General features: G+C 38.3%; 1 protein-coding gene and 1 long non-coding RNA gene across 2 annotated transcripts; one reads left to right on the top strand and one right to left on the bottom strand.

Moving 5' to 3' along the window:
* Positions 1-277: 277 nt before the first annotated feature.
* Positions 278-4,750, bottom strand: LOC122996041 (claudin-7-B-like). Its single transcript, XM_044371564.1, has 4 exons — positions 4,260-4,750; positions 1,771-1,935; positions 1,581-1,665; positions 278-1,293 (listed from the first exon to the last, which is right to left on the bottom strand). The coding sequence occupies exons 1-4, from the start codon at positions 4,480-4,482 to the stop codon at positions 1,143-1,145; spliced, it is 624 nt and encodes a 207-aa protein (XP_044227499.1). The 5' UTR covers positions 4,483-4,750; the 3' UTR covers positions 278-1,142.
* On the top strand, positions 3,884-16,921 carry LOC122996042. The gene is made up of 3 exons (XR_006406918.1): positions 3,884-3,897; positions 4,033-4,035; positions 16,829-16,921. It is a non-coding gene; the product is annotated as an uncharacterized LOC122996042 (long non-coding RNA).
* Positions 16,922-17,222: the final 301 nt, after the last annotated feature.

Genomic DNA, 17,222 nt, shown 5'->3' with positions numbered 1-17,222 from the left:
CATGTTAAAATGTCCGTTTCATAATGTCTGAACATGCCACCTGTTTGCATGACTCAGCATGCATGTTGTTGTACTGGTTTTCTATAATGCCAGGTTCAGGACAAAGGTTATGTGTGTTAGAGAAATGCAACATCAACAACAAATGTGTATGCAACTTGGGTAATAAATTTGCTCACCATTGCTTGGTAGATTACCTTTGATTGACAGGAATCATTGTGACCACAACTGTAATTCTTGATAGCCTCCGTTTTGAATTAAAACATTTCCACAAGTCAGAAACAATACATTTTTCACTTTTATTTTATGTACAACATAAATGCAAATCACAATTTAAGTTTTAAAAAACAGAAACTGATGAGTGCAGCAACAGCTGTTATGACTGAAAAACAGCATAAGCCAAGCCCATTCACAAAGACCAAGTCAACAAATAGTTCACCACATCCGTCACACTGTAAAACAGTAAAAACATTGGCATATTGTAATTTATATAGTTACCATTTCACTCTGGCACTTGATTAAAGCAAAAATAGTCTACAGCAGTACTGAATAACTTGTCTTGTTCATATAAATAAGGCACAAATACATTGACATAATGGTAGCAAATTGCTTTACAGGTGCCAGATGAACTATTACTTCCATCATCAAGAGTAATAAATGACTGAAGAGTTGTCCATTCCCAGATCTGATTTCTATTCAGTGCATTCAAACAGTTCTCCCAAACACACTGTACATTCTAATGCACTGTACATTGTAGTATGCAGCAAGTGAAAAATATTTTCTACATACTAAGTTGTACAATATCATGGGTGTTTTCACCTTCATTCAAACTTCAGTGCTTTACAGGTGTCTACTAAGTGGATACTATACTACACAGCATACAAATCTAGGCACTGATTGTGGTTTTGGACAGGACAAGGCCAATTTGCTCTCTTATGAAGTAAACAGCCATTATTTAAAACTTTAATGCATTTGTTAAAATAATATTACAGTAACATCACAGGGTAGAAACTAAAATACATATAAAAAAGACTGACAGGTACTGATCACCTCCTGGGGTACATCTTTTCAAAGTTTCAATCTCTGAGCTGGACTAACATGAATGTCAAAGTGTTCCTTCATCCTCTAACACAGTCTTGTCCCGTTCAAACGTATTCCTTGCTGCTGGGGGGTCTGGAGATGGGATACTTTGGTGTGGGTTTGCTTTTCGGGCAGGATGCTGCAAGCATCCCACCTCCGACTACAACCAGGAATGCTCCGGCCCAGGCGATGAAGATGGCAGACCCGAACTCATACCTTCAGAGAGAGAAGTTACAATAAGTCAAACAGGTAGAGCTCCAACTAGTACAAAACAAACATACATCACAGAAGAGCAGCAGGATATATGCAAATGTTTGGATACAGAAGGTGGAGGAGGAAGAGCTTGTCTCCAAATATGTTAGGTGTTTGGGTTTCTTTATTAAAAAATTATAGAGCCAGGACACTGGAAATTACATGGCACCATTTTTACATTTACTCTCAAAAGTGACCTTGTGCCTCTACAGAGGACAACATGTTTTCTGCTTTAATTCCCATGTGCTTACCTGCTATTGCTAGGGGTGAAGGGGTTGTAGAAGGCTTGGATGATGTCATGAGCATACCAAGAGCAGGCAATAATGGCACACAAAGCTGTGGAAAAGTAAAGGAGAACATCACTGAAACTGTTGAGAATCCAGGGAAAAGTAGGAGTAAAAAACAAAACAGAAACCAAAAAAATACTTAATGACGTTTTACCTCCGATCAGAATGATAATGCCACTAGTCATGGCAATGCGGGACTTGCGTGTTTTGTCATCTCCTCCACAGTTGGTGCACTTCATTCCCATGCAGGCTACACCCAGACCGGCCAGCGATACGATAATGCTCACAATCATGAGGGCACGGGTGGCCTGGAGAGCACCTGGATGAAAGGGAATAAAAGGGTTAATCAGTTATTGTGACAAACATTTAACACTTAACAGTCGCTACAATGTACATATGAGCAAAAGGTGTGGACTTGACTTGACTTGACAGGCTCTTTTGGAGAAAAACAAAGTGGAACAAAAGGAATGTCCACAGAAATTTGTGGTTAATTCTATTAAAAATCTAGATTTATTTTTGCAAAGTTGATTTTTTTTGTGATTAGAAGCCACCATTTGTAAAAAGGTAGTGTAAAACTCTTATTCATGTGCAACAGAGCAGCCTCTGTCTCTTGTGTCTAGTTGCCGCTCCCTATAACAACGCACCACAGAAACTGGCTCTAACCGGAAGCCCAGTGAAACCCTGGAGGGGGTGGGGGGAGTGGGTGTGTGGGTTAGTATGCGTGCTAGTCAGAAAACAGGTCTAACCGGGTTTCAGATTTCATTATGAGGAAGACACTCCCAATTTCAGGTACTCTCAGCACCGCTTTTCAACAGGTGGACATTTCTTAGCTTGAAACCACCATCCATAAAGACACAAGGCCCTCTATGTATCCAAATGTCCATTGTGGCTTCACAGAAATTATTCTAGTTGTCACACTTTTCCAAGTTTTGGTATCCATTGTTCCTAAACAATGTTCCAAGTATGCGTTAGTAGATTTTAAAAGGCAGGTATTTCTGAATACTGAGCCATTATTTGTTCACTCGCTCCATATCTGACCACAGCTTTAATCACACAAGGTTTATCAAAGTTGGGTTTGTGTTCGTGTTTGAAGAGGCGATAAGACACATTGCACTACAGATACTTTTATCAGATGTTTTGATATGTCCAATAGAAAAAAAAATTTTTTTTTTTATTACAAAAGACAACAATTCAGAGGAAACGGCCGGTTCGCGAACTTCTAGCTCACCAAGTCGAATATGTTTAAGTAGGATTAACGCACAGGGAGGGACCAGCACACAAAAAAGGAAGATTTCCCTCAGTGGCATTCAGGCAGTTTATGCCTGAGGGCAGTCAATCAAATCAGTTGAATAAGAAACATGTACAATGAAGAATCCAACTGCCAGTCTATTATTGACCTATTTCGCCACTGCTTTACAATCACAGATCATAAAGTCATAAAGACGGTTACAATTCAACAGCAAAGCACTTATACCTGGAATGGTGATGTTAGACTTTAAAAATGTTTGTTCCAACCGATTCATTTGGCTTGCTATGTACTTTTTGTTAATGACTTACATGATTCATTACTGAATAACCAGTGTATTTTAATTCATTTCCTTAATCTCCCCATACTGTTATATATCACATCCCGGAAGTGTGGCCTACTGTAATTGTTTGACCTGTTTATTATGTAAGCGTTGTGCTCGTAAACATTTAGAAAAATTAAACTTCATGCTGTATTTAATATACATTCTCCACACATGATTGTAAAGTTAACACTTTGGGGCAAAAACATAGCAAAGAATGGCTTGTTTGAATTTTATCCCCTATAGGCCAAAGACAGAGCAACTGTTTATGGGGATGGTTTTTCACACATGTTGACTAAACAGTGGCTCATACAGGTGTTGTTTAACCTGTAACTCCTCATGCTGTTCAATGCAAATCCTACACTATAGTGCATGGGTGCTGGGAGGAGGGGTACCTAGAGTGGACAATGGCTACAGGAGAATCATTGCCTAAGTGTAAAAAGTAACACACAAGCGATAAGAATGTGCAAGTTTTATGTCTTTTACAAGACGATCTCTGAGTCACTGAGCACTGAGTCATACGGCTGCACAGTGCAGGTGAGGCCTCACAGCGGGGGTTTGAGCAAAATAACGACATTCTGAGTGGATAAAAAGGGAGTTAATAAGTGACAGAACTGGTTAGTCCAAGCCACAGGACTCTAGTGACTGTTCAATTGTAAAAACCTGCTTCGGACTATGTCCAATTGTAAAAATTGGCCCAAGGAAAAAGTTAGGTGCTTCTGCTTTTCAACAGGTGCAATCCATATTATTACATCATTTCCTGTTACATGTTAACTACAGGTTTCTTTATATGAAACTTAGTTACACTAACCTTTAAAAAAGAAGATAAGCATAGAGTGATAAAATAGACAGTAGGCCTGTATGTCTCCTGACTTACAGGGTTTTTATTAGGCCTTTACAGAGAACACCTTTGTGGATTTAGTAAGATAGTCAAAGGCAACATTTAACAGCTTTTCAAGGACTTTTCGAGCTATTATAAGCTCATCCATAACACGAATAAAAACATCTTAATTTTGACTTTTTATTCCAAAGGGCAAAACATTTCAGCGACACATAATTTGAATCCTTTACTTACTGTTGAGCTGCAGGATTGAGTCGTAGACCTTGCACTGGATTTGGCCTGTGCTCTGGAAGGCACAGGCCATCCACAGTCCTTCGTACATGGCCACCGCTGTGATGATGTTGTCCCCAACATAAGCGGACATCTTCCACTGGGGCAAAATGGTGCCAATTATCAATCCAACTGACCCCAGAAGCGCCAGGACGAACCCCAAAATCTGCAAACCGGAGTTGGCCATTTCCACTTTCTTCAACGATGTGACCTCAAAATCAACAAAGGCGACGTCCACCTGCTCTGAAGCTACAAATCCCGCACTCCTTAAACTTAGCTGGGTTTTTAATTAAGTTTGATTTGTTGCCCACAAAGTAAGTTCTTCTGTTATTATCTCTTATTCCTTGGCTTTCTGAGAGTAAATTAGCAGACAACGATGATATTTCAAGTTATAAAGTGTCTCTGTGACTCTTTCACGCACCTGTTCCTCAGTCGCACCTTCAATGGGGAGGGAGTAGCGGGAGCGAGCTTTTTAGGCGGTTTCTGTGGCAGGTGGGCGGGGACGCGCACGCAGTTTCGACTCATCAGCGGCGGCAGCGGGCACTAGAAGTTTCGTGACGTGGGCGAAGTGTTTCCTGAAATAGACCCCGATGCTCTACATCATAACAACTAAATATTGCACATTTGATCCAGTAAACACCAAAACAAACCAAAACCCATGTTGATGTTTTTCCATTTACTGAAACATGTTAACAAGTTTGAGGGATAGACAACAGATGTGTGATGTTTATTTTCTACTCCAATATACGCCCAGGTATACCTTAAAGTCATGGATTTGTATATTACCAACTGTTATAAATGTGGTTATTGTTTCTTATAAATATGCCTGACACAGAAAAGTGTCTGAATTTCTCATTTTAAATGTCAAATTTATAAGAAACAACAGAGTATTTTTAAATGTTTTAAAGTGAAAACACAGCCAGCATCACTCACATCCTGTATGTCTATCTCCAATAAGCCTAATCACTATTTCACATTTGTAAACCATTAGAATAATTAACCATTAGATATAGCTTCTACATTTAATGACACAGTGTTGTACACTAATTTATTAGATTAGTATTATAATTCCTACGTCTTGTAAAATGGAGAAGTTGAGTACCTACATACAAGTATTTTATTTTACATTTTTTGTACACACATTTTATATAGCTGTTTGTTAAAGCAAAGACACACTGTTACATGCAAGTGCACAGCACCCTGTTGGCTTAACAATGTTTCACTCCACAAGTGCCTCAGTTCTCCGAAAATGGGAAGTTGCATTTAACTAAGCGGAAGTTAGTGCTCCATAAAATTAAAACGAAGAACACAAAAACAAGTAATATCTAAACATGTTTATAAGGATGGGTAATCAGGTCTCTATATACACCAAAATACATAAGTCATTGTGATTAACCAATTCATTTTATATATATATATATATATGTGTGTGTGTGTGTGTGTGTGTGTGTGTGTGTGTGTGTGTGTGTGTGTGTGTGTGTGTATTCACACACACACATATATACATACATATCTTATATGATGTAGGCCAAATGTTACCCCTTTTTGTCTCAATCTTGATTAATATATTACATACAAATATCACACAGTGTGTTTGCATGTGTATTACAACCCGAATCAAATTCCACATTTCTAAAACATATTTATTATATAAGATAATGTCACATTCTTTTACACATGTAATATTGTTGGCCTTTTAATTTTCATGTGTTCAACACATGTAAGTGTGTGGTTGGCAGTCATGTGCTTGAGTTATAGGACATATTAAACAGCTCTTTGTACACTACACTGTGCTTTATCTACCACAGGTCAGAGGAACTGAATTAAACTCCACTCAGCCAGCAGGAGTGGCTCGCAGGCCCTGGAATACAATTCAGCTGAAGCTGTGTTAACCCAGATGGAAGGGTTAAGAAAACAGATGCAGATATGAGTACTGTGCAGTGATGGATCCTGCTGTTATGACTATGTATATCCATGAATAATAGATGTACTGTAGGCATATCTTCATGTTTTTGAAATTAAGACTACATCTGTCTTGCCTATGCTTGCCCCTTTGGCTATGAGCACCATTAACAATAAAAAGAGTTGTCTTTGACTTTTAAAAGTACTCAAGACTATTTTTTATATAAAACAATCCTGCATTAATTATTCAATTATTTGCAGGGAAAAAAGTAAAAGTATATATTGGGAAAAACAGTTGAATACAGTTTTTTAAATTTTATTTATTTATTTTTTTACCTATACCCCATATACTCCTGGTGTTGTTTTCCATGCAAATAAGCACTTCATTTTCTAACTTCTCACTTTTTTATATAAACTTAAACACACATGTATTTTCATGTATTTCATCCACATATAGTAGGTGAAGAAGATATTTCACAACTTTAAACCAAACTATCACCAGTTATCATCATTACTCAGACGACAGCGTATGGTTTCCTGATATCCTACAGAGTCTGGTTTAGCTTATTTACTTAAGTTTAAGACTGCCAAAGGTGTATCTTCAGCCGGTGTGATATAGACCACAGTGTCCTTGATCAAGGTACTTTCCAGTATCTACTCACTGGTCAAATCCAAATGTTTGTTTGGAATTTGTCAGCTTCCACCTGGCACTCCCCTTAGACACTCCTCTGGGTTGTTGCAGGAAACACTGGAAAAAGAGAACTTCTTTTTCTGTCTTTCCATCAAATATTTATTTTATTTTTACCATCTAATTATTTACTGTACTGAACTGGGCTTTACTTGTATGTTTTACTACCAGTTTTGTAACCAGTCTTTTCCATTAGTTTATATTCTCTTTATTATCTCTTTATTACTACTAATGTGAGCATGTGGGCACCACTGCCACTACAACATAACATTTCTCTAGAATCCTTTATCAAGGTAAATTCCTTCATCCTGACACACTAACAAAAGGGGGCGATCTAAGAAGTAATCCCAGAAGCTCATACTGAGTTTTATTTTAGTAGCAAGGGCCCTGAGGGAGTACTGTTTTCAGTTTGCTCTGACCAATTCACTATGACAACATGAGAGTAGACTAGGAAATCCCGGGGCTTTACTGTCAGTTTTCAGCAGTAGAGATAAAGTCTTTGCCTTACTTTTGATGTATACCTTGTCAGTTTTTCTCAGATTTTTCTTGAGAAGATATTTTTAAATGTGTAACGTGATGCAAAATTTTAATTTGGTACATGTTAATCTGGTTGAACAGTTGGTGTGAGAATAAGTTTTCCTTTCAATTTTGTTGTGTTTTGCACAGCTACAGTCCGACAACGGCAACTCCAAAATTACAATGGGAGTTGATTCCTTACCTCACCAGTCAAACAGGTTTTATTGAGCTTCTGCTGGTATCCAAGCAGTTCTTAGAAAACATGAAATTTACCACAAAAAGAAAACAACAAAACATTTTATATGCACAGGCAAGCACTGGGTGACACTTTTTCAAACAAACTGTTACTAGATTGCGTGATACTTCTAAACATAGAAAGTGATTGTCAGGGTTCAAAAGTGCTATGATACTTGCGCAACACTGAGATTTTTCAGATTGATACCCACAGTCACTCACTGAGTCATCACATATGTTACTTAGGGGAAGGAAGTAGTAAATATTTTTAACTTGTCATAAGTTTCTTGAATTGTCACATGACTCGTCTCAAGAGAAACAGATGACACTGAATGGGACTATCTGTGTTTACTGCTTTGCAGGGTGTGTTTAGTCTGGGTCAACTGTCTCAGCTCCACAACATTTATTTCACAATGCTCTTCAAGGTACTAAACCCCAAGCCAATGACATAATGAACTGAACATCGGTTTACATTTTTCTGTACTGTATTGTTGACTGTAGAACTAGCCTGCCTCCAGAAACATGTTTTGGTTGGATCATATACTAGTTTGAACATGCTCTCTCATTGGTGTGTCCAAACTTTTGACTGGTACTGCATATGTGGAGGAATTATATGAAATGATTTACACACTATTACAAAGTTTTCCCACAGGAACTTTTGATATGAAAGTTAATCTTACTGAACAATATAAGTTATTACCTACTTGAAAATCTTCCCCCAAAATTCCTTTGATATTTTGAGTCATGAATTTTGGGCACTTTAATCACTCTTTTTTTCTCTGATCACATGTTTTCCAATTAAGATTTAACCTCACCATGTGACACTGATGTGTTGATGTTACCTTAATGACTCACCTTAATCCTTTTACACTGAGTGGAAAGTTCTACCTTCATTCTAGGGAGCAGATAGGACTAAAGGTTGCTTAAGGCTAGATGAAACAAACTTCCTTTAAAGTGTAACGCTGCCATCTGGTGGTTACTCTGACTCTGAAACAAAGCTTTAAATACACAACCATTCTAACTCCAGTTTTAACTCCAGTCATGCAATATACTCTTTCTATACTAATGGACCAGACAACCACGTTTCAGGAGAATTTTAATTTCTGAAAATATCTATATTTATACATTTATACAGTCCTATATTAAGAGTGCATACTTACTGTCTGTTTGCCATATTTAACAATAAAGAATTAATTGGATATTTTGTCACTGATTTGGGGCAACCTTTAACATTCCAAAAAAAGAAGAAGAAGGTTTGTTTGCACAGGAGTGGTTTAAATGACAGCTTTTTCAAGTCACAAGAAGCAGCAATGGAAAACAGAAGGGGTCATGGCGCCACATATAGTGATGTATGAAAATCATGGTGCATGAGTAAAATAGATAGAGGTTATAGTTTCTGCTCTATTTTGAACCATTACTATAAGTGTTGTGTGTTTTTTGTTTTTTATCACATTTGCAAATGTGATATTGTGAATGAATGAGATTGAGAGTCACATGGGAGACAGTGGTTGGTAAAGCAGTTATCATCTGTAATAAACTATGGATGTAAACTGTAAGTTATGGGACTATAGTGACTATACAGTTAGATGTGTTTCACTTAAATCCAAATTGACCAGAATTTAACAGTGTTCCCTAACCAAAATTAAATTATATTATGTATAATGGATTGATTAAAGCTGCAACTGTGAAGTGCCTGAAATTATATCCTCTACTTACATTGTAAGTGTAAGTAGAGGATATGCTAAGAGGAAGAACTGTGAAGCTCAGAGCCTCATTCTTCCCGTTTGAAAAAGTAATTTCACTCATGGCACTGCAAGGCACTTTTTATTAAAAAAAATATCCACAAGAAGTTAAGTGAAATGAGAACGGCATTTAATTAACTAAACTGTAGATTGTAATATGTGATGTGTAATATTTCCTGGTGCACTTAATTTCTAATAATGTGTGGAAAAATTACTGTTATGAAAAATTACTTGATATAAAAAGTTGATATATTTGCAAGTCAGTTGCAGGAACACAGTGTGATTTAGAACTTGACAGCCATTGTGCTTTACTTACATCATGTGTCATCATTGTAAATTCTTTTACTCTTTCTTTAAGATACAGGGTTTTTCTTTTTTTTTATATATATCAAATAATGAGTTATAGATGTTCTTTTTCATGGAAAACATTTGTTTCTGTTATTTCTCTTACCCTTGTTCATTATCTCAATTGTCAGTTTTCATGCTTTTTAATACAATCATTTTTCATTGATATCCTTTGCTTCAATGTAGAAATGGTTGATACCAAGACAACATTTTCATAATTGTTAGCCTCATCAACATGCACTTGTGGCTACTTTGTTAATCATGTTGATTTCCATCCATCCTATGCTGTGTTATTGACATTAATATCAATGAAAGACCAGTTAAATTGTGTGTAGTCAGAAGAACATTGGCAGTTCTGGGAAAAACATGATTAAATGCAGCACATGCACATAAAATCTCCCAAGGTTGTGATTTTCCCACGTTTGTTCAAATTTAGCATGTAGATGCCTATAATGGAAACATGCGCATACTGAAGGTAATTGGTTCCTCCAGCTAACATGAGAACTATATTTGGTTTAATACCTTAATCCTTATTTGCTGCATTAAGAAATATAAAGCTCCATTCAGTCTGAGTGCAGACTGCTCCACTCTGTGTGGGTTTATTGGGAATAATCTTATATAAATGCAGGAGTCATGCTTCCATAAGATTTGAGATGCCCCAGTAAAGCACAAGGAGGATCAGAAGAGGAAAGAGGGCTGTCTGACCCTGACTCAGGTCACATCTAAAAGGGGAACTCATTGTGAAAGTCAGTGACAGCCCAGAGCACACAATAATCTGCCAGATCAGATGCCGCTCAACTTTGGCTTGTTCAAGAGTATGACTTGTAGCTTAATTATCCCTGAATGTGGGACATGAACCGTCATCCATTTACCACGGTTATCACCAAGAGATTGCGATGTCTAATTGACTGCTGGGTTGTGAACAAGAAGTAATTGCAGCTATTCATCCATCTGATACATTTCGGTTAAATAATCTTAGTTCTTTAAAAAGACAGATGACTCTTCAGTAGATCAGACGGATGTTAGTTTGTTAATCTCACACCAGATGATTATCTGTCATACGATATCATGCCAGGTCACCCTATATGCTAAATGTCTATGTTGATATTATAGCTTTCACTGTTACTTTGTCATGTTATACATGGAATTATTTGACAGATGGCCCATCTCTATTGTTAAAGCTTTAATATCATGTGTGACAGCTAGAATGAGGCAAAGAGCAATGAAAGATGGAAGGGCAAATGTGAAAGGTCATGAGCCAGATTTGAGCCCACTATTTTTAAGTTGATGACAGAATACATATTATTATGGTCAGTTTAATTTTAATAAGTAAAATCATGTGTTAAATATGATTTGATATGATATGATATGATTTTTAGCATGTTAGTGGGGGTAACAATGGAAGAACCCCACAAGAAGAGACCCCCTTCCAGGGCTCATAGCTGCTGGTAGGCAGCATGACTAAAAGCCCATCAGCCCATAATTATGACACTGTATAATGATAATCATTACATATTGCTTCCAGTACAGAGATAGGGATGTGTTTAGTTTACTTGGCTTCAAGACTGGAAGAAGAGCCTAGCTTTTTTAAAACTGATAAAATATGAAATGCAGAGGCTACTCTGTCTTCTTGAGAAAAACAAAACTTCTTTGATCAACTTTAGGCCAAGTGGACATTTTTACACATTTTGACATAGCACTATCACAGAGGAGCTCCGCTTGCTTGTCAATGCTAAGCATGATCTACCTAATAACACCTTCATTTTCAAGTTACTGTAAAGAATTGCAAGAGCTCATCTGTTAATTTATATCAAATTATAGAGGTGCTATAATATTTCAGAGATGTGTTCATATTGTTATTTCCAAAGACATGGGTGTGCCACAGCCTACAGAGGGTTTTCAGTGTCACTGTTGCATGTGCAGTACTGCGCAATAGATGCAAGATCTGGCACTATTATAGGCACTATAAAATGATCATCACCATTAGCAATTTCCAAGTCAGTGTAGTCCTTGACAGAAACTCTGGGCATGAACTTGAATGGGCATGAATTGTTTGGAGGGCATCTGATGAGAAGGCTGAATTTTTTCCTATTATATAAATCCCTCTCTTGTCCCTTGTCATCCTGTAAGGTGGGCAAGTGAATGCCAAACTTGCCTGATGTTCACTTGTACACCTTGTGTGGGTCGCCCTCACAGAGTGCAGGGGAAGGCAGAGTCTCCCCACCAATGGTCCAGACCATGACGCCCGGGAGGGGTGAGTGGCATCTCCGATTTCAGTGCTGTTCTCCTTGTGGAGGAGATCTACGTTAACATCATCCTTGGTGTCCTGCCATGCTCCTACTCAGAGTTGAGGAGCTGACTAAACAGAGGGGCTTAACTCTGCATCAAAGTTTTCCACCATGTCCCCCCCCAGCTAATGCTAGCCGAAGCCAGCTTGTCTATGGGCTTGCAGGAGTATCAGAAAGGCGGGCTCTGGGTTTTGAGTCTGCCGACTCCCACAAGCACTACTTCACAATTCTCATGGACACAATGCTGCAGTGCTCACAGGACCCGGGGTCCACCAGCAATGCCTGGGCACACTTAACTCTCATACACATAATGCAGAAGGGATGTGAGTTCTTCTCTAAGATTTTAAATGCACAAGCAGCTGGGGAATGGAGAGTTCAACCATTTGGTTGTTCAGTGTTCACTTAAGTCTCACAAGCACACATACACTTTTGTCCACTGACATATCTAAGCATGCAGCTGAGGATGCAGTGTTACAATTCTTTAAAAGATGACCACTGTTGGCTACCTAAGGGCAGTGTTGTACAGCCAAAAAACATTCTCTGAGAGAACAGTTATCGCAGGAGACTGACAGCTCTACTACTAAGTCAGAGTGGGTTTTAAAGACGATAGCCAAAAGCTACAGGCTTCTAGTTGCTAGTGTACCCTACTGGTTTAGCGGTCTCCTCATTTCCCAAGCAGAAGGGGAGACCCATGTCTTACAGCAGGAAATGTCAGCCTTGTTAAACAAAAGGACAATCGGGGGATACCAATAGTGCTACATGAACAGAAGGGTTCTATCTAAGGTATTTCCTGGAACTAAAGAAAGGAGGATATGGATCTTCGTATCCTACACAAGTGTCTCAGGAAAAGTTTTACATGGTCACACATGCCTCCCTGCTATGCTTGGTGTACCAGCGCAAATTGTTCATGTCAATCGAGCTGAAGGATGCATATTTTCATGTCCCTGTTTACCCTCCATGCAGGAAAAACTTGAGGTTTGCTTTTCAAGGTGTGGCATATAAGTACTTAATAATCCCATTTGGGCTGTCATTTACTCTAAGAGTGTTGAATATAATGATGCAGCTTTAGCCTCAGGGAGCGAGGCATCTGCCAGGTCACCTATCTGGACAACTGGCTAGCACTTGCATATTTGGAAGAGGAAGCTGTGACACACATGGGCATAATGTTAGTGGACATGGGCTTTGATGTGAAAACAGAAATAAGTGTGTTAATAGCAAGACAGGACATAGCCTTTCTGGTGTTGAATTTCGTCCTCTTGTCAGCCTGCCTGTCACTCGACAGAGTGGATGCATTCAAATCCACTCTGGTACATTTTGTCATGGGAAAACGGGTCACATACGGTCTATGTCTCAGGCTATTGCAGTTGATGGCGTCTGCACTGCTGGTGGTGAGACTCGGCAGGCTGTTAATGAAAATTTCCAGTGTTGGGTGACCTCTCTCAAGTTACACCCCATGAGTCACTGGCCCCTCAGGGTTATGGTGTCTGCGTCTTGTCAAGTCAAGTCAAGTCAAGTTTATTTATAAAGCACATTTCATACGACAGGCGTAGACTCAATGTGCTTCAAGATAAAAAGCAAAAAACGTAGGCAAATTGAATCATACATGACAAAAACATATAACAACATATAAGATAAGAAGGTATTATATATATGAAAACATACAAGATGAGATAAAATCATATAAGAAGGTATTACAATAAAAGGGAACACAACAAAAAGGTTTAATCATTATTATTAAAAGGGAATAATAATAATAATAATAATAATAATACTGATTCAAAAATAAAAGTTTAGCCATCAACCACATACTTTAAACCTAACTAAAAGCTTGCGGGAAAAAAAACAAAAAACTGAAGGCACCATAAGCTGATTCAGAATTTATTCTAGGTAGTGAGGAGACCTTTGCTTGATGATCTAAGGGATCTATCTGGTGTGCACTCAGTGAGCGTGTCAACAACGTAGGATGGAGCTAAACACATTAAAAACATTAAGAAGTATTTTAAAATCAACTTTTTGTTTTACTGATAGCCAAAGAAGAGAAGATAAAATAGGAGTGATGTGTTCAAACCTTTTAGTTTTAGTTAATACTCTGGCTACAGCATTCTGAATGAGGTGGAGTTAATTTAACATCTGCTTTGTCAGCCCAGCAAAAACTGGATTACAGTAATCTAGCCTATTAGAAATAAATGCATGAACCAGCTTTTCAGAGTCTGACTGTGACACAAAGCATCTTACTTTAGACACTGTATATTTCTGAGATGATAAAAGGCAGTCTTGGAGATATTAGATATGTTCTTCTGGAAGTTAAGATCAGCATCCAAAATCACACCAAGGTTTTTGGCATGCTCACAAGGTTTTACTGACAGGAGAGTTAACAAAAGGTGCATCTGGTGCCTCAAAGTCTTGGGACCTATTAAAAGAGTCTCTGTTTTGTCCTCATGTAACTGTAAACAGTTTTGGCCATCCAATAGTTGATATCTGCAATTCATTGGTCATTCATTGGGCTAAGGTTGTTGTCAGAAATAAATAGGTATAACTGTGTGTCATCAGCATAGAAGTGATAAGAAATATTGTATTGCTGAATGATTAGACTCAAGTGGGAGCATTTACAAATTAAGCAGTAGCGGACCAAGAACTCACCCTTGAGGGACTCCATATGGAATGCAAACTTCAACCGATTCAAAGTTATCAATAGAAACAGAAAAAGATCTTCCAGTAAGATAGGAAGAAAGGCAGTTTAGAACTGTGCCTCTAAGGCCTAAACAGTGTTCTAGGCACTGAAGAAGAATTATATAGTCAATCAACACTTTTTCCTTGGAATGGAAGGTTTGAGATTGGTCTGTAGTTCTCTAGAACACATGGATCAAGATTACTCTTTTTCAACAATGGTGTTACGATAGCATGTTTGAGACTTGTGGGGAATATTCCAGAGAGTAGAGAAGCATTAACAATATCATGGACATCTGCCAAACAGCTGAGAACATTTATGAACAAATTAGTGGGCACTGGGTCGAGAGAACATGTTGTAGAACTTAACTGTTGCACCACTTCTTGCAGTTCACCACGTTAAATAAGAATGAAGTTGGAAAGAGTGTGGGCAACATGGCACTGAGTTAAGACTGTGGAAGAAGAACAGAAGTCACATCCATCAGCAGAGGAAGCCACAATATTACTACTGATATGGAAATTGTGTATTTCAAGTATGAAGCAAATTCATTACATTTTACTGAAGGGTGGTGCTCAGCAGATCTTTGTCTTGGAGGATTAACCAATTTATCAATTACTACAAAACAGAAACTTAGAATTATTAAAATTTTCAGTAATAATTTGAGAAAAGTAGTGCTTTCTAGATGTAATCATTTCCTTGTTATATTTCCTTTGCAGGTCCTTATAGATATTATAATCAACCTGCAATTTTGTCTTACACCACTTGCGCTCAGATCTGTGGCAGGTTCTTTTTTGTGTCCTCACTCTTTCCACATTCTTCCAAGGTACTTTTGTTTTACCAGAAATAAAATTAGTTTTTATAGGTGCGATGTCATCCATAATTTGTATCACTGTTACACAAAGAGAAGGAAAGCAAACTAAAATCAGGATGTGGCCAGCTATACCTAAAAGAATTAGTTTATCTAGAAATAAACTTATCAGATGTGTCTGGGGTATCTTTTGACAAATTTTACACCACGTACATGATTGGAAAAAAATACAAAAGGGATCTTAAATCCTGACATCTGGAGTGCACTTTGGAGTGACATCAAGTCTTTTAGACATGACCAAGTCAAGAGTGTGACCTTGATTATGAATAGGCAGTGTACTGTATGCACTCAAAAGTTGAAAACATGTCAGTAAACTGGTTAGCAAAATGGTCTGTGATTTTATCAATATAATAGTTATCAATATGATTGTTAAAATGACCAGAAATAAAAACTGCGTCATAGTCAACAGCAATTTTTAAAAAAAGTTCACCAAATTCAGATATAGGCTTTGGATGGTGGTTAACTGTGAGCACTAGACTGGGATATAAAGACCCGATGATCAGGGCTAAATACTCAAAAGTAGAGTAAGAACCAAACAACATGCTTTTACATGATAAAATATCTGAAAAAAATAGTAGTAGTTAGTTCTTCACTACTAGTTTCATCAAGCCAAGTCTCAGTAAGGAGATTACAATCAAGCTTGTGAGATCTTGTAATATCATTAACAATGAAAGTTTATTAGTGAGGGATCTGACTTTGAGGAGTGCCATCTTTAAAGAGCTTGCAGAATAAGTAGAATTGTAAACTGTGGCAGAGTCAGGCCTAGGATGGCTTGAGTTTTTCAAAGACTGTGTTGAAAGCAACAGCACACAGGAGCAGGACCCACATTGTTAAGGCTGGATTTAATAGTGGGAGACATGCTGTGGTGCATGTCAGATCGAGTTAGCTATAAAGAGAAGCTATAAACTGGATAAAATTAGCAGTCAACTGCTTTGTTCCTTTTCTATTAGGGTGCAGACAATCTGATCTGTACAGGCTTGAATTAGTCCCAAAGCAGTCAGAGTTTGAGATGAAGTCATATCCTTCAGCAGAACAGAAGTTTTTAACCAGTGGTGGATGCTGAAGAGTCAACTGAAACATAAGACATAAGACGTCTTCCCAGACTCCCAGAATTCAGCAGAATTGTGTAGCACAGGCACTCAAGGTCTGCATGTAATTTGCTGAAATTTCTAGCCATGATGTCATTTGTTCCCGTTCCCATTAGAACATGGATTAGCATCAGCGTCGATCATGCTTGGCAGATCCAGTGGTGCAGCCCCCTGGCCAGAGAGACCAAGGCCAGGCTCCAAATCAGTGGCATAATTCAGGGAATCATAGAGGGGAAGGGAGCTGTTCCACCTGAGGCCCAGGTGGAACAGCCAGGAGATGCCCCAACTGTATCACCTTTGACTGTACTACCTTCGCTGGTAGACTGGTGGACTGGGGGGAGCCGAGGTCAGTTTGCCGCTGGAGAATAAATGAGATGAGCTGCTGGATGAAGGCTACCCTTGACTCAACCTTGATCTCAGAGATAAATGAGGAGTTGACCATACTTGGAAATATATGATCAGTTTCACCAGGAATAACACCGGCAAGGAGGTAAGCAACCAGTGATAGAGAGGGGTAAAATCCAAAAGAAAAACTGCTTAAAATCCACAATAGAAGCGACCGGCTAGCCTAGCCAACTTGCTAAAAAC

The sequence above is a fragment of the Thunnus albacares genome, chromosome 13 (assembly GCF_914725855.1).
Source record: "Thunnus albacares chromosome 13, fThuAlb1.1, whole genome shotgun sequence".
Lineage (NCBI taxonomy): Eukaryota > Metazoa > Chordata > Actinopteri > Scombriformes > Scombridae > Thunnus > Thunnus albacares.
The sequence above is the reverse complement of the archived record's forward strand: the minus strand, read 5'-3'. Positions and strand labels throughout refer to the sequence as shown.